Source organism: Narcine bancroftii, chromosome 8, assembly GCF_036971445.1.
Source record: "Narcine bancroftii isolate sNarBan1 chromosome 8, sNarBan1.hap1, whole genome shotgun sequence".
Lineage (NCBI taxonomy): Eukaryota > Metazoa > Chordata > Chondrichthyes > Torpediniformes > Narcinidae > Narcine > Narcine bancroftii.
Genome location: NC_091476.1, coordinates 160,973,538 through 160,992,070, shown reverse-complemented (window position 1 = coordinate 160,992,070; position 18,533 = coordinate 160,973,538). Strand labels below are relative to the sequence as shown.

The window sequence follows — 18,533 nt, the reverse complement described above, 5'->3', positions numbered from 1 at the left end:
ATTCAATATTGCATTGCTTGATTTATTGTGTTAAAGTGATCTGAGGCAATGGTAGAGCATTTCAAGTACCCTCCATAATTCTCATCTCTTAAAAATAAAGCAAACAAAAATCCATGAGTGTTCTTGCATGTTGTCAACAATTCATGTTTCCTTAAGCAGGTTTCCAAGCAAAGATCAATATTGAGTTATCCTTACCCATTCTCACTACAGTGTATAGCTTCCCATATCTGCATCTCAGAATCAGAATTTATTGTCATGATCAAGTCATGAAATTCGGTGTTTTGAACCAGCATCATAGAGCAAACAAGATATAACCATCTTATGATATTACTATAAAAAATTAAAACAATAACAAAAATAATAGTGCATGAAAAGTGAGGTAGACTCTTTGGTTCATTGATTATTCAGGAATCAGATGGCCGTGAGGAAGAAGCTGTCCTTGTGCCACTGAGTGCTCATCTTTAGGCTCCTATGCCTTTTCCCTGATGGTAGCAGAGTGAAGAGGGCATGGCCTGGGTGGTGGGGGGTCTTTGAGGATAGAGGCCGTTTTTTTAAGACACCACCTCATGTACATGTGCTCTATGGAGTGAAGTTTGTGTCTATGAGGTCGTAGGCTTGAGTTAATAACCTTCTGAAGTTTTTTCTTGACCTGAGAGTTGGCGTCTCCATACCAAGCCGTGATGCAACCAGCCAAAATGCTCTCCATGGTACACCTGTAGAAGTTTACGAGAGTCATTGGTGACAAACCGAATCTCCTCAGACACTTTACTAAGTAAAGCCACTGGCGAGCCTTCTTCATGATTGCATCAACATAGAGGCTCCAGACAGATCTTTGGAGATGTTGACACCCAGGAATTTGAAGTTCATGACCCTCTCCACTACTGAGCCCTCGATGAGGACTGGGTTGGTTCCCCTGACTTCCTCCCGAAATCCACAATCATCTTGGTTTTGCTGATAATGTTTTTGTTACACCATTCAATGAGCTGATCCATCTTCCTCATCGCTGTTTGTGATTCTGCCGACAACTGTGGTGTCGTCGGCAAACTTTTAGATGACATTGGAATTCTGCCTGGCCACACAGTCAGAGGTGTATAACGAGTAGAGCAGTGGGCCAAGCACTCATCCTTGGGGTGCGCCTGCGTTGATAATCAGCGAGGAGACATTGTTTCCAATTCATACTGACTGTGGTCTTCCAATTAGAAAGTCAAGGATTCAGTTGCAGAGGGGGCTACAGAGGCCTAGAGTTTGTAACTTCTTGACCAGCACTGAGGGAATAATGGTTCTGAAGGCCAAGCTGTAGTTGATGAAGAGCAGCCATATGTATGAATTGCTGTTTTCAAGATGATCCAGAACTGAGTGGAGAGCCAGCGATATTGCATCTGCCGTTGGGCAATTGTGATGATAGGCGAATTGCAGTGGGTCCTTACTTAGGTATGTGCTAATTCTGGCCATGATCAGCCTCTCGAAACATTTCACCATAGTAGAAGTTAGTGCTACTGGGCGGTAATCGTTGAGGCAGGCCCCGCTACTCTTCTTGGGTACTGGGACGATTGATGTCCTTTCTGATCAAGAAAAGTACAGAAACTTCTGCAAGCACTTAGGTTGCATCCCACAGGGTTGTTGCTTCTTGAGGACCAAAATATAAATGACAGAGTTTGTGATGGATACATAAACCTTATGTACAGTTCTTGAAGTACTAGTCTGCAACTCGTATATCCATGCTTATTTCTTCTGCTCTCTTCAGCATCTTGCAGAAACTAGAGTTCTTAAAGATTCAGGGTAATTTGTCTATTCACTTTACTCCACCACTGAAGAAATGGTTATGGATACACTGATACACAGAAATCAAATAACCTAAAAGTATGCTTTGCTGGATTAAAAACAATGAAATTCCATCCCTTTCCTGAGGGCCAAGATCTCAGAGATTGAAAACTTACAAGACTTGTACATGTTCAGCATTTGACACATAACATGGCACATTAGGTAGACACACAACATAATGCTGGGAATACATGGATGATGCCAAATGCTGAGATCAGGCAGCTCCAGAATGATCTATAATTCTCCAAGGGGAAAGCAAGACTAGTCATGAGTTCTTATGTCAACCATCAATGGCTTGAGACAGAGCAGTGAAGTCAGATATCTGTATTCAATCTTTATGACATGAAGGGTATAATTGAGTGCATCTTCCATTAACTCTTGTTCCCAAGAAAATCTAATCCCTAGTTTATTGCCTAGACAAGTATGCGCATTCACATTTTGGAAGACAGGATCATGTTTGCCTTTCTTCCAGCCTTCCATATGCCTGCACCTTAGGCCACAACAGTGAGTGCTAAATTGTTCTTATCTTCATCAAGATGCAATATGAAGCAGTTCCTTCTGGAGCTTCATATGTCAGGTACATGAATTGCTATTTTATATAAATAGTAAAACTCCAATAATTTGGTGGTGCCGGATTGACAGAATTTCCAGAATATTAGATGTTACTCCAATTATTATGCCAATATTCTTTCAAAAGTAATGCATATGTACAATAAATTTTCCAGTGTTTATTAGACTCCAGGAAGCAGAACTCTGATGACGAACGAAGCCCCAGTGAGATAAAAGGGCACAGGCACAAGGGCCCCTGTGACTGAGAAGAGTGGGAAACATTAACCAGTGAGCCAGATGCTAAATATCTAGATATCCAAACAAATGAATACCAGATTATTGGAGTCTTACTATGTATGGAAATATAAATACAAGTCCTGATGAAAAGTACAGCAAGCCAACATAACTTCACAAAAATTATTTTCTTTTTGTTTAAATCATATTGAATTCTTATTTTGAATCGAATACTGTTAGTGGACAACTCTAAGTGCAAATTGTCTTTTCATGATGCTACTCAGCAAAAACATGAGAATTGTTACGAGCCCAGAGGACCCCAAGACCCAGCAGCAATACATATTCACCAAGACAAATGGTTACTTAAACAAAGTTACTTTTAATCATCTTTAAACATGAAAACAGAATCACACTTTAATTTATCACTATTGACTTAACTAACCTAACTTAGCCCCCTTCTAATTCTAAGTGCACATATATGTAATGTGTGTGTAAGTTCAGAAACGTTCTTTGGTTCACAGTCCAATCTCACTTCTCATTCCTCCAAGTTTACTGGTTGCAGACAATTCTTATATTGTGCACATAATTTAAAATTTATGAAGTTCACCAGGCTTTGGTGCTTGAAAGGTAAATGGTTACTGCTCAGGAAGGTTCTTGTCAGTTTTCAGAGAGAGATTTGTTGTTCCAGGACCTCCATAACTGATTCCTTTTTTAATCAGCCAATTCAGTGTCTTGCTGATGAAACTTGCCCCATCAGGGTTCTCCAGATGATAACCTCTTTCTTTCAGGTCATCACAGAGTTCCTTTTTGTTTCTCTTATTTCAAGTGAAACATTAGACAGCCAGTTCTCTCCTCTTGCATGACCCACAATGGCTTTGACCAGGCTGAATTAAGAACTCACAACCGATCTTGCAAATGGGGGTTTCCACAAGCTTGCCAGCTTGTCCTGTTCCAGGCCCAGCTGCTGTTGCTGGCTGTAACACTGTAGAAGTGATCTGTGTCCCTGTCTCTCTCCCTCTGAGAGAAAGCCTGTTTGACTCTCTCTGCTTGCAAAACCACATGATCCTCTTAGAATAGCTCCAGACAATCTGTGGCTCTGACGAGATCGTTCATCTGTTGCCTTTTTGTAAGCAACAATCCATTGGTGAAGTCTCTTGGGCACTCTCCAAAGCTCTTGCAAAGGCTGTGAGGCCGATATGTCTAGCATTAGCAGAATTCCAGTATTTCAAATAAGATTTGTTTTAAAGTGTTTGTATGTGACCTACTCTAACAAACCTTTCCCAATTTATCTCCCAAAAACATATCTATATACTCTGTCACAGAATTCACAATTTATTTAGAAAAAGGATTGGTAAACATTATTGGTCTATTATTTAAAGATGTTAATACAGTTCAGAGAAAGCTCAGTCGAATAGTATCTGGAAAGGACAGGTTGTCCTAATTAAGGAAAGGTTGAAAATGCTAGCATGTATGCACTGGACTTCAGGTGAGAAAACTTGATAAACGTAAGAGTGAAACACAAAAGGTTCAGACACTGTGACTGTAGAAAAACCACACAGGAATGCTGGAAGAACTCAAGTTAGTCTTGCAACATCCATTGGAGGTATAGATATATTACCGATGTTTCGGGCCTGAGGCCATCTTCAAGGAATAAGCAAAGTAAAGGAAGGTGCAAGAAACTTTGAAACATAAAAGAATCTACCAAGTCTTGTCATGGTGAATGTAAAGAGGGTATTTCCTCCTGTAGGAGAATCTGGGGGTGGGGCGGGGGGGTAAGTGTCACCCATTTTGGACTCAGATGAAGTGACATTGTTTTTCTCTCAAATTCATGAATTTCTGGTATTATATTCCTCAAAGGGCAGTGGAAGCAGAGTCTTTGGGTTGAGGTCACAATCAAATCAGTGGCTACCTTATGAAATGAAGAGCTGGCTTGATGGGCTGAGTTGCCTACTGCTATATGTATGGCAAGGAGTATTGGTTAATAGCTACCAAAACCAATTTTGGAGAGAACCCAAACCAGCAGAGCTTGTTGATACATTACATTTACCCCTTTCTAAACCAGTTTCAACCAATTCACCTCTTCAATTGTTCTAAACCGTTGTCTCCTTGGTTAAGGTGTTAATTTGGCAAATGGCCCACTACCCATGCTGCTTCCATCCACATAGATCAAGTTCTGATGCAAACAATTTTGAATTGAAGTGTGGAAAGTTCAGTTAATGATAAACATCACAGGTTTTCCAACTCCAATGAGATGAAACCTATTGTTTAAAAACAAATTTCAGCCAAGAAAAACTAAAGTACAAAAAAAGATTAATTTTCTCTTGGATTGAGCCTTGATAAAAGTCATAAAATCAAATTATCTTCACCTGCTCAACTTCCACAGTTATGGTATTAATTCTGTTAACAGTAATTTTTAATCAAGATTTATGTTATGGTTTGCACAAAGTTGACAAATAAGGAACCAATTTGGACATCAAAACCAATGACACTGCCAAAATACTTTAAAATAGATTGCATTAAATTACTTTTAAATCATACTGACAGAATGAAAGCAATAAGATGTACAAACAATTTGGTATAGATTAAGAAGTGTTGCCCATAAAAAAGTGTAGCATTTCTTTTGTTATACCTCTACAGGTAAAAATGTAGACATGAAATATTATTTTTATGTTCCTATAATTGTACGTAAAAATGTCAGTATTTGTTAGATTGGGATACGGAATGTCAACTCTATAGAATGTGCAGACATAAAAATAAAGATATCTATTTAAAGTCAAAAGGTATAAATCTACAATATTACATTAATGAATAGGAAATTCAACTTCAATAAGAATACCAAGTGGGCAATAGTTGATTCAGGAGCCACTCCACATGTTGCCCAATTTTTTATTCTACTGTGAAGAGCATAATAGGGTGAGATAAATGGTGCCCTTGACCATAAAACAGGAAAATAATATATTGTTCATTACTTTTATAATTACTCTACTCACATGGAACCTGACCACTTAATTAGACAAAAGTAATATCCACACAAAAATTACAAGCACACGGGCCCTTGGGACCATTAGGAATCACTGATTTATGGCAGAAAATTCTTCAATTATATTTCACTGGCAACAATTGTGACAGTAATACTTTTCATCTCGCAATATAAGCTTACTGCTGTTATCGAAGGCTTCTTGCCATCTCCAGCTGGTGGGTGTGTGACATCAGCTCCCAAGAAGATCACAGGCTGCTGGAACACAGCTGAACTGGAAGGGAACAGATAGAAATCCTTTTTAAATTTGCTGATATTGAATGAAGTATCGAAGACACTGAGTTGTACCTAAACATTAACACAACTGATTTTATTTATAAAATTAATGTTCTTTATTCAAAATACTACAAGTTTGTAATTCTAAATTACACAGGTCATGCTAAATAGTCCACATGATCATTTTGGCTTCAATGCATAAGCATTCGAATTAACCTCAGCATTTAAGTTTGATAAATGTCAAAATCAGAGTTCTACAGCATGGAAACAGGTCCTTTGGTCCAACTTGTCTGTGCTGATCAAGCTAGTTGTATTTGCCTTCATTTCCCTCTAAATGTTTCCTATTGAGTATCTATTTAAATGTCTTCTGAACATTACAATTGGGCCTGCTTCCACCACTTCCTCTGATAGCTTGTTTCATATGGCCATCACCTTCTGTGTGAAGAAGGTGCCGTTCAGGTCTCTTTTGAATCTTCCCCATTCTCACCTTAAATAAATGCCTTCTAGTTTTAGATTCCCCTACTCTGGGGAAAAAGGCCCTGACTACATATCTTGTCTTTGTTCCTCATGACTTCATCTATTGATTCAGTACAGAAATCAAAAATAGATGCGAGTTTTAGCTTTTGACCCGCTTTTAAAGATTTTATCATATCCAGTCACAATTGTGTGGTTTGAGATCATTGCCAGAATAGAGTATTTGTTTTCATATGAAAAATTTCTAGTGTAAAGATTTATTACTCGTAATGCTTGCAGGACTTGACGTTAAGGAGTACTGCATACATCTTATTGCAAGTACAGGCAGTCTCCAGATTAAAAATGAGTTCCGTTATCTTGATCTGTCTTTAACTCAAATTTGTATTTAAGTCAGAACAAGTACATAGGGTCTTCATTTAGTGTCAGTTAGTTAAATGTTTATCTTAGTATATAGCATATATAGTATAGATAGCATACATTTTACCTTTCTATGCATGTAAAACTTAAGAAACACTTCCAAATACACTACAACATCTTTAATATAATAATACAGTACATAATTGGATGATGCATAAGAAGAAGATGGAGAGATGGCTACTGTTGGAGAGGATGGACCTGGTGCTGGAGAGTCAGGGTTTGATTCTGCTGAAAAGGGAGGTGGAATCAGCTGCAAAGAGTCCTATTTTTGGTCATTCTTTCTTTTTACCTTCAGTTCAAGATATCAGTACCATCATCGGTCAAATTTATGTCTCCAATCCTTTTTAGAGATTTTTACTGACCAAAATCTTGTTTCTTTTTAACAATTATCACCAAATTTATAATACCTAGACATCACTTTTTTCATTATTTACAGGTTAGGATCTTTTTGAATTCTTTAATTTTGAAGCTTCCTGAAGACCTGGATGATTTATAATTTCAAACCTAATTACACACCCACCAGCTGGAGATGGCCTTTATGAATTACTTCTAAATTCTAGGGATAGTTTTTTTTAAATTCTGCCCAGGGAACTATGGGAACAGGAATTTCAACAGATATTTTCTGAAACTACATGGAATTCGATTTTGAAACGAGTGCATTCATCCTCTCAAATTATTACAATTTAAGGTAGTACACCAGGCCCACTATTCCAAAGTCCAATTGGCTAAATTTTACTCTAATCTCTCTTCTAAATGTATAACTGAAGGTTCTGGTTATGTCCTTCACTTTCCAATTTTTGGGAAGGGGCATTTTGTACCTTCTCTTTAGTTCTTAATATTACTTTGACTCCAAATCCTTTTCTTGCTCTCTTTGGAATAAGTGGACGAATGGGTCTGACATTGACTGATTCACAATCCCATGTAGTTGCCCTTGCCTCCCTTATCGCTAGAAAAGCTATATTAATGAGATGGAAAGATGCTGCCCCTCACACTCAATGGTTATCTAATATGATGGCATGTTTTGACTTCTGAAAAAATTAGATGCTCTACTACTGAAATTAATCTTAACTTTGTTTCTTAATGGGGTTCTTAATTATTTTCAAAATTTTAATTATCTTCTGGTTTTTGACCCCATTGTTTACCTTTTTTATTATCAGTCGTCGACAGTTTGTGTTATGCCAGTGGCCTCCGAAGAGAGGGAATCGATAATTAGTATAGTGCGTTTTTAAAAACATCTTTTCAATCTAGCATAAGTTTCAATACCATTTTTATTTTATTGTCATGCACCTATGTAACATTTATTTGATGAAACCAATAAAATATTGAAAAAGCAAAGAATCTGTTGATTTCTAACTGCCTTTAACCCAAGGAGGCAGTAAAGAGTCACCAAACTGTTGGTTCATGATTCGCTTGTTTACCAGATGAAATAAGAGTATACAGTACTGTACAGGTGCAATATTCGAATGTGTACTTTTCAATTTCGAAACTATTCCCACGCTTGCGTTATGTGGTACACTACTCTCTCGCGATGTAACTCTACCATTCTTGAACTGGAAGTTGATGGTATTCTATTTCTATTATATTTCTGGCTTGTTTGTCGGCTTGAGAGTACAAGTTGTTGGTTAATTGGATGTTTTTAACTAGGGGACTGCCTGTATTTCTGACATACAGTGTCCTCCATAATGTTTGGGACAAAGACACTTTTTTCCTTTATTTGTTCCTGTGCTCCACAGTTTTTTTTATTTATAATCAAGCAATTCACATGTAATTAAAGTGCACATTCCATATTTTATTCAAAATTATTTGTATATATTTTGGTTTGACCATGTAGAAATTACAGTATTTTTTTATACATTGTCTCCTCATTTCAGGGCACCATTTGGCTTCTCAGGAATTTGTGAGTACTCAGGTATGTTTAATCGCTTCATTTATTCAGGTATAAGAGAGCTCGGCTTGCTTCAAAGCTTTTGATCACCTTTGGAGTCTGTAGTTGCCATTTTTCTAAAGGAGGACCAGAGTTGTGCTAATTAAAGTCAAAGAAGACATTATGAGGCTGAAAAACAAGGAACAGTAGTGACATCACCCAAACATTAGGATTACCAAAATCAACCGTTTTGAACACCGTAAAGAAGAAAGAGCGCACTGGTGAGCTCAGTAATCGCAAAGGAACTGGTATCCCAAGGAAGATCATCACTACTGATGACAGAAGTATTCTCATCATAATGAAGAAAAATTCCCAAACGTTTGTCTGTCAGATCAGAAACATTCTTCAGGAGCCAGGTGTGGATATATCAAAGACCAATGTCTTCATTCAGAAGACTTCTTGAACAGAAATACAGAGGCTACACTGCAAGATACAAACCATGGCAAAGTGGCATGCTTTGGAACTTGGGCAGTTCCTTTATGCCTCCACACTTTGCTCTTGCCATCACTCAGATTAAGGTTCATCTTGGTCTCATTTGTCCACAAAACCCTTTTCCAGAATTCTGCAGGTTCTTTTAAACACTTCTTGGTAAACTGTAATCTGGCCATCCTTTCAGTGGCTTGGTGTCTTGGAGTGTAGCCTCTGTATTTCTGTTCATAAAGTCTTCTGAGAACAGCATTCATTGACACATACACATCTGCCTCATGAAGAATCTTTTGGACCTGTTGGGACATACGTTTGGGGATTTTTCTTCATTATGAGAATATTTCTGTCATGGGCAGTATTCCTTGGAATACCAGTCCTTTTGCAATTACTGAGTTCACCAGTATGCTCTTTCTTCTCTCTGATGTTCCAAACTATTGATTTTGATTTTCCTTGGGTTTGGGTGATGTGTTTTACTGTTTTTTCTTGCTTTTTCAGCCTCATAATTGGTTTCTTTTACTTTCACTGGCAAAACCATGGTCCTCCTGTAGAAAAATGGGAACTACAGATCCCCCAGTGGTTCTACTTTGTGAGGTGTCTGAAGAAATTTGCTATGTCACCGAAGACTCTTGAAAACTTCTACAGGTGTACCCTGGAGAGCATTCTGGCTGGCTGCATCACTGCCTGGTATGGAGGTGCCAACTCTCAGGACAAGCATAAACTCCAGAGGGTTGTTAACTCGGCCTGCAATATCAAAGGCACCCGACTTCGCTCCATCGAGACATCTACATGAGGCGGTGTCTTAAAAAAGCAGCCTCTATCCTCAAAGATCCCCACCAATCTGCTGCCATCAAGAAGGAAGTACAGGAGCCTAAAGACGAGCACTCAGCAGCACAGGGACAGCTTCTTCCCCGCTGCATCAGATTCCTGGATGATCAATGAACCGAAAGCATTGCCTTACTTTTCGTGCACTACTATTTAAATTTTATATATAAATAAAACACCAAATTTTATGACTTGTTCATGACAATATATTCGATTCAAAGATGATCAAAAGCCTCAAAACAAGCCTAGCTCCCTTATACTTGCACCAATGAAGCAATTAAACACCTGAGTACTCACAAACACCTCTGAAACCAAATGTCCAAACCACTATGATGCCCTGAAATGAGGGGACGATGTATAAAAAGTGTAATTTCTGCATGGTCAAACCAAAATGTATATAAATAATCTTGAATAAAATTTTGAATGTGAACTTTAATTACGTGAATTGTTTAATTATAAGTAAAACTGTGGAGCACAGGGGTAAATAAAGGGAAAAAATGTCCTTGTCCCAAACATTATGGAGGGCATCGTATAACTGCTCCATCATTCAACCCTTGCTGAAAATTGTTCTGGTTTCCCAGTTCCCTCTCCAGCCAATTTGACTTCTGTGATCATTCTATTGTCAAAAGTATATAGAAAAGCTAAAAACAAATCAAAGATATTTCAGTGAGAGAGATGAGAAACAATCACAATTGGACAAAAGTTCAGAAAATAATGCACCTGTACGCCAAGACCAACATGCACTCAAAATTAGAGTTTGCTCTTTTGGAGATTAGTGGATTTAGGCTAACATTGGTTACCTTTATTGTGCAAAGGTTGAAAGCATGTCTACAATGGTACAGAAAAAGATGGAAGCATTTAAAATAACTGGAGGTTGAAAGGATAAGAAAACAAATTTCTCAATCACTTTTATCCCCTCATAGTTACCACTAACAGCGTTGACTCCCAATTATTACATCACTTGCCAGATTTTAAAAAAAACTTTGTGGGAAGTGTTGAAGAAATTCAGGGGCTCTGGCAGGAATACTCTTGTTATCAGAGCCATGCACAATGTATATCCCTATTATTGAGAAAGTCTACACTGTAGTCAGAGAGCAGCAGCAATCTCCAAGGATCCATATCACTCAGGACATGCTCTGTTTTTGCTGCTGCCATCAGGAAAGAGGTATAGGTGCCACAAGACATACCACCAGGTCAGGAAAAGTTGCTCCCCTACCACACCCCACCCCCACTACCAGAGTTCTGAACAACACTTAAATCAGAAACTCAATAAGGATTATTTATTACTGAGTATATTTTCTGTATTTGCACAGTTTGTTTACATTTCTTTCTATATTTATATTTTTCTCCTCAATTTATGCATCTTTTTTTAAATTTTTTTTTATTTTTCACACCATAAACCACATTAACCATGATACATACTTTTCCTTTTCAAATATATAGTGCCATTTTCTCCACCCCCTCCCTCCTCCCATCCCACCCTCCCGTCCATTTAAAGTACAAAATCTAGGATACATTAAACCAGTCAAACAATGTTGTCATTCAATAAAAATAAACAAGAAATTCCACTGAGTCAATTCTTTTCATTTCCTTCTCCTTTCGTTAATTTAGGTAGTGAATGTCCCCGGTAGGTTTTCGCTATTGTGTTTCATGTAAGGCTCCCTATTTGTTCAAATATTTCAATATTATTTCTTAAACTATATGTTATTTTTTCTAATGGAACACATTTATTCATTTCTATATACCATTGTTGTATTTTCAAATTATCTTCCGATTTCCAGGTTGACATAATACATTTTTTTGCTACGGCTAGAGCTATCTTAACAAATCTTTTTTGTGCATCCTCCAAATCAATTCCAAATTCTTTGTTTTTTATGTTACTTAGGAGGAAGATCTCTGGATTCTTTGGTATATTGTTTTCTGTAATTTTATTTAATATTTGGTTTAGATCTTCCCAATTTTTTTCTACTTTCTCACATGTCCAGATTGCATGAATTGTTGTTCCCATTTCTTTTTTACATCGAAAACATCTATCAGATAATTTTATGCATCTTTTTCTTGAGTACAGTTTACACTACAAGTAAAAATTTGACCTGGCCCACAGAAAAAAGAATCTCAGGGTTGTTAAATGATGCCATGTATGTACTGACAATAAATTTGAACTTTAATGACATACCAGAAGCCTGGCAGTGGCTCTTTATTTAAGAAAGGTTGCAGAAGTTGTGGGAACAGAAAGGAATTAAACTGGTAGAAGATTGTTATGAAGCAGGATATTTTATTTCGTTTCAAAGAATGAAAGAGAAATAAGAAATTTCTCCGAATATTCTTTTTTCTTACTGCCAAGTTAAGGCATTATTGTTGGATAATTTTGGGCGTATGTTATGGCTACCTAGACATTCTAAATTTGAAATTTTACTTACTGACGGTGGTAAGAAAGGATTTATATCTGAGATGTATGCTTTATTGTAGAATAAAATGCTTAAGCCTGATGTTTATAAATCTAAATTAAAATGGGAAAAAGATATTTTCATATCTATCTCAGGATGATTGGATGAACTCATGTGAGAACAGTATGACTAAAATTGTAAATGTAAGATATAAATTGGTTCATTATAACTTTCTTCATCATTTATACTTAACTTCGGAGAAATTAAGGAAATATGTTTATCTTTTCTGATTTATGTTTCAGATGTCATAAGGAAGTTATTTTTAACATTCTACTTGGTTATGTGAGACAGTGAAACCTTTTTGGGGGAAATTTAAGGAACTTTTAGAAGCTATTTTTATTGGGTTATATTAAGAAATTGGGGTTAAAATTAAATACATTTCAAATTGCTTTTTTGAGATTGGATCTAGCTGTGGCTAGAAAATGTTTGGCAATTACTTGGAAAAATTAGGCTAATTTGAGTATTCAGTGATGGCATTTGAAAATTAGATCTTGTATTCCATTGGAAAAGATAACATACAATTTATGTAATAATTATTCTTTTTTTGTTAAAACCTGGAGCCCATATTTGGAATATATAGGGTTGAATTATTAATCTTTTTCGAACACATTGATGGTGTGCCGAACCATGGCTAATAATTAAAAAGTGTTACGTTCTCTGATCTCCTCCTCTTTCTTTCCTTCCTTTTCTTTTGGGGCAGTTTAGAGTGGGGTTGGGAGGAGTAGGTGGGTTAGGGTAGGGGGGTTGTAAGGGGTAAAAATATCATGTATGTATTATGTTTTATTTGTTTGTACCTTTACTGTATGATTTATCATGATTAATAAATAATTTTTTTTTTAAATTGCAGAATCAAGCCAAGGAATGATAAATTGACAATTAAATTAAATAGCAGGCAAGTCAGTGGAGGGGATTCTGATAGATGGGATTGACATGCACTTGAATTGCAAGGACTAATTAGGAATCGTCAGCTTGATTATGTGTGTGGGAAATCATGTCCATGAGTTTCTTTTGAAGAGGTGACCAAAGAAATTGATGACAGCAGGGTGGTAAATTTTTTCAAGGAATTTAGCAAGGCTTTGGCAAGATCTCGCATGGGAGGCTAATCCAAAAGGTCATATCGCATCGGATTCAGGGTAAGTTGGCTTGATGGGAGGAGTCAGAAGGTGGTAGTGGAGAGTTCTCATTCAGATTAAAGGTATGTGTCATGTGATACGCTGAATGATGCTGGGTCCTCTGTTATCATGTATATTGACATAATTAGCATGGTGACTAAATTTGCAGATGATATCAAAACTAATTGTATTGTGGACAGTGAAGAAGGTTATCTGAAACTTCACATAACAAGTCAATTAGGTATGATTAAAACAGTGGTTTTAATTGACTCATTATGTGCAGTTTCAGAACTCCAAAGGAAATGGGCCAATGACAATTTTTCTCAACAAGATATTTCAGTAACAATGGGGTCTGGAGCAGTGGTTGTCAACCTCCCCTTCCCACTCACAACCCACTTTAAATAATCCCTTCATCTCTGTAATCACATAGCAGCTATGGCATTAGAGATTACTTAAGGTGGGATGTGAGTGGAAAGAAAAAGTTTGAAAACCATTGAATGAACTGGGAAAGGTGGGGGAATGAATGGCAGAACTACAAATAACTACAAATAGTTAGGCCCTTGAGATTGTTGGAGAACTGAGAGACCAAAAGGTACATGTAAAGGTACATGTAATTAACAATTAAGGTAGTATCACAAGGAGAAAGGGTGGTGAAGAAAGCATTTGGCACACTTGCCTTCATCAGCCAGAGCACTGAGAACAAGAACATTATGTTACAATTGTATGAGACATTGGTGAGTCCACACTTCAAATTTTCTGTCAAGGTTTTGCTGGCCAGCTAGAGGAAAGATGTCAATGAACTGGCAAGGATGTCAAAAAGACATATTCTTGAATTAAGAGGAATGTCTGGATAGACTGGGACTTTACTCTCTGGAGTGTAAAAAGCTGAGGGGGGAGGGATGGCCTCATTGATTTTTAAAAAATCATGAGGGACATCGATAAAGTGGTCACAGTCTTTTCCCAAGACTGGGGAATCTAAACATAGAGAGCATATACTTAAGATGAGGGGGGAGTGGTGGGGGGAAGAGTTAGAAAAGATCTCAAGGGCACCATTTTCAGACAGGTACACGGATATGAAGGTTTAGTGAAAGATGAGACAAATGCAGGCACATGGTACTAGCTCAGGTACACAGTTTCGAGGATATGGACAAGTTGGGCCAAGGTCCTATTTTTGTAGCTCTATTTCAAGTGTTCAAGTCTGCTTTTCAAATATATCTAATACCACAACACATGCTTTCCTATTATTGCTGACAAAATGAAAGTTCTTATTTGACTGGACTAAGTTTTATGAGAATGATTCTGAAATACAGTATTTTGTTTTATGATTACAGAGAAACATTCCTTTACGATTTCATAAGGGATAATATTGCAAGAAGGCTACAATGGCTACAAGCTGGAATGATTCCTTTTTGTGTTTGTTTGATAACTAGAAAAAACAATTCTTAATCATAATTAATTGCATATAGCTGACAAGAGCAGCATTCTATTTAACTTGATATATTGATTGAAAATAAATTGATTGTGTTTGCTTCCAAGATACCTCTTTGCATTCTAAGTCACTTGGATCTTTGGATCAGGCTATTAAGCTGAAGACATGACCTTGGTTATTTTAATTATTTCAAAAATGTTCTAATCAGTTAAATTTGTAAAATCATAAAATATAACTTGTGTTTGACAATAAACTAATTTTGGTGAAAGGTAAAACAATGAATTTTAAAAATCTTTCCAAAAAACTTTATTAATTAGATGAGGTATCTCATTAGGAGTTTTGGTTAAACTGGATATTAAGAATGTACTTAATTCTAGCTCCAACGAGCATTCATCGGTTGTCCTCATCTCCCTTCCGAATGAATTAAAGAAACCTTTCCAATTCCACACAACTCGTAAATAGAGGATGAAAGAGCAACGGCAGTTATGACCTGGTTTTAATCAGCTAGATATATAAATATATGATGACTATTAAAAGCTAAAGAAAATCTGCCATTTCGTGAATTTCCAAATGTCAAATATTGTGAATGAAATGTGCTACTAATATCATTGTCAGGCTGTAGTTTCCTATCTTGCTTCAGTTTGGGGAAAAAACATTTGATTTCACAAGCGATTATGTAAGCAGAATTTCCATATGCCACTTTCATCCTGCGTATTGCCCTATAGAATCTCCAGAGAATAAGGAAAACAATAGCTAGAACAATTGGCAGGTTTTCTACGCAAGTGTAACCTTAAACAAAGGGAGGTTAACAGAAAATCGCACCAAAATTAGACAAATTACTTAACAGGCAAAACACCCATCACTTTCTGCTTAGCAGTCTGTGATTTCGGAGTTTTAGAAAGTTTTTGTCAAAGGGAATAATTTCTAGCAGTCTTTATACCAAACCTATTAACACTAATACCAACGAGACCAATTTCCATTCAACTACATGAAATACAAGTCTTACCGTTGATGAGGCACGAGAATGTTGTTGATTCCACCCAATTTCACATTGATTTTCAGGCAGAGGTTAGAAAGCGTCTGAGGAGAAGTTCTCACAACATTTTTTACCTGAACACATTGTGTGGCCATCCCAAGAAGAGTATCACCGACTCGCTTCACCTCAGCTAAATAGGGCAGGAGTGTTTGGGTGGGTGGGGGGGGGGGGAAAGAGAGGGGTGGAAAAATAAAAACATTATTAAGACAGGTGACTTCATTTTGTAAATGTTCTTGTTCATTGAGAATATTCTAAATTAAAATTACCCAATGGTATGATTTGAAAGTTAAAATTCCTAGATTTTATTAAAGATCACACTTTTGATTGAAACAATTATCATCAAAGATCTTCCAGGATGTCACATGAGAATTCAAAGAATTGTAACATCAGCAGATATTAGGTGAAACTTGGTAATTTTCAATAAAAGTACCATACAACAAAACTTGCAAGCATTTTCTAAGTAATTTTCTTCTACTCCTGAAATGATCTCACTATCAATCTTTGCAGGGAACACAAGAATCTTGTACCTTATTGTTTTATTCCACAATTATAACGATTATTAACTGTAAAAAGAATTTTGATTCAGTATCATTTTAGCCAACTGATAATTCTTCATTCCTCTTTTTACATGTATTCTTTTTGTGTCGTAGTTTTTATTATTCTTATGTTACTGTATATGTTTTGACACAAATGAAAAATTTAAAAAATCCTGTACCTCATTGCAGATATTCTTTCCATCCTTTGCCTCTCTGCAATTTAAAACACAATCAATTTCTCAATTCTCCTGTTCTGGTGAAGGGTCATTAACTGTCCCTCTACCTGATCTGCTGAGTATTTCCAGTACTTTCTAATTTCATTTTACAAAATACTAAATGGCCATCCTTATAGTATAAGCTTTGACGGGAAATATCACCAAATTACTTGATACGAAAGGACATGCTAAATTCCATGATAGAGAATATAATCCAATCTCCCCCTTACTAAACCTGAGATTCATATTCAATTTTAATAAAACATTTGCTTTCCTTGCTGGTAACATCTCATTCTACAAGGACCAAAACCTGTCCTGACTGACAGCTATTGACTGAATGACTATGCTTAGCCTTCAGGTTATACTTGAAGGCAAAAGTAGCCAAACAATTTTAGAATATGGCTAGCAGATTATAATTGCAGGCAACTAAATCAATTACTTGGTCCAAGTTGAAGAGGAAAGGAGAATGAGAGAAAAATATCAGTATTCGCCACCAGGTGGTGCTAGAGTACTTCATTTGTAATTACACGAACCCACTGCACTTCTTACCATAGACAGGTGTTTTCCCAGGTAGAATGACTATAACAAGCTGGAGTCCCGAATAGGTATTCTTTAGATGCCTGAACATCGGTTCCACGCTGTCCGCTCCTTGCGCATATTTACAAAAACATGGCTGTCCCTGGATTGGCATCCCTGCATCCTTGGATATCTTCCGCAGCTGGTCAGTAAAACTCCTGTACAGTTGAAAACCATAAATGTCAGTGCTACACAGAACAATGCAATTTTCAATGAGAATGTCACATAATTTTGATTTGATTGCTCAAAATAAAATGCTGAAATTACAAGCTTCATGGGAAGCCATTTCTGTTGAGCTTCCAAAAATAATCAAGTGCTCTTTTGGATTTGCCATGGAAACTCTGCTACTGCCCTGCTCTTGTCATTTATACGTTAATTCCTCCTTACATTTATGGCCCAAGAAAAGATATAAAACAGATTAAAACTAAAAAATAACTACTCTTAATCAGAATACTTAGCTTTTTCTTCTGAACTTACTGTTTTAATTTAGTCTCCTCATTGCTGAAGGACCACCAAGTACATAAACAAACCAATGAAAAGAGTGAGCTGTACATAATAGGTGAATCAACTTGCTTCACATTTTTCTGCAGACTCATGAATGAGTACTGGTATTGCTTAGGGGCAGGGAGAAATGTGGCCATTTAAGCTATATGATGCATTTTCAAAACTGCACCAATGTTAAGAGATCTTCACTTGTCCAACATTTCCCCATTTATTTTTTTTTTAAATTTGTTAAAATTTGGGCACAAAATTAATCATTTAAAAAATATGGGCTAGTCAATGAAAGTTAGCAAGAGCATATCAATGATAAACCAAGATTGGTTAAACCTACATGTTGAGTCAGTGAGTTAATGACTCAAGACCTATACTCGCTAGAGTTTAGAAAGAGTGCATGTAGAGAAGATGTTTCAGTCATGGGAGAATCTTGGATGAGGGGGCATTTAATTGCGCAGATGGTAGTGAATCTGTGGAATTCACTGCCACAGATGACCGCAGAGGCCAAGTTATCAGAGAAACTTAATGTGGCAGTTCATTGGTTCTTGATTAGTAACGTTATCAAAGGTTACAGGGGGAAAACAAGAAATGGGGCTGAGAAAACAAATATACCAGCCATGATTCAAAGTGCAGAGCAGATTTGATGGGCCAAATGGCCTAATTCTGCTTCATATGATGAAATGACAAAGATAACAGAGATCTGTGCATGAGTCCATGGCGATAAATCCCATGGAGTTTAAAGGCCAGTAGCAACATGAAACAAAAAT

General features: G+C 36.8%; 1 protein-coding gene across 3 annotated transcripts in view; it reads right to left on the bottom strand.

Moving 5' to 3' along the window:
• The window catches only part of LOC138741496 (protein argonaute-1), a 92,486-nt gene that overhangs the window by 12,840 nt on the left and 61,113 nt on the right, over positions 1-18,533 (bottom strand). For all 3 annotated transcript variants that reach the window (XM_069895686.1, XM_069895687.1, XM_069895688.1), the window contains exons 12-14: positions 17,245-17,429; positions 15,915-16,074; positions 5,765-5,855 (exon numbers count right to left, since the gene is read on the bottom strand). In XM_069895686.1, the coding sequence (XP_069751787.1) occupies positions 5,765-5,855; positions 15,915-16,074; positions 17,245-17,429 (436 nt within the window). The remainder of the gene's footprint in view (positions 1-5,764; positions 5,856-15,914; positions 16,075-17,244; positions 17,430-18,533) is intronic.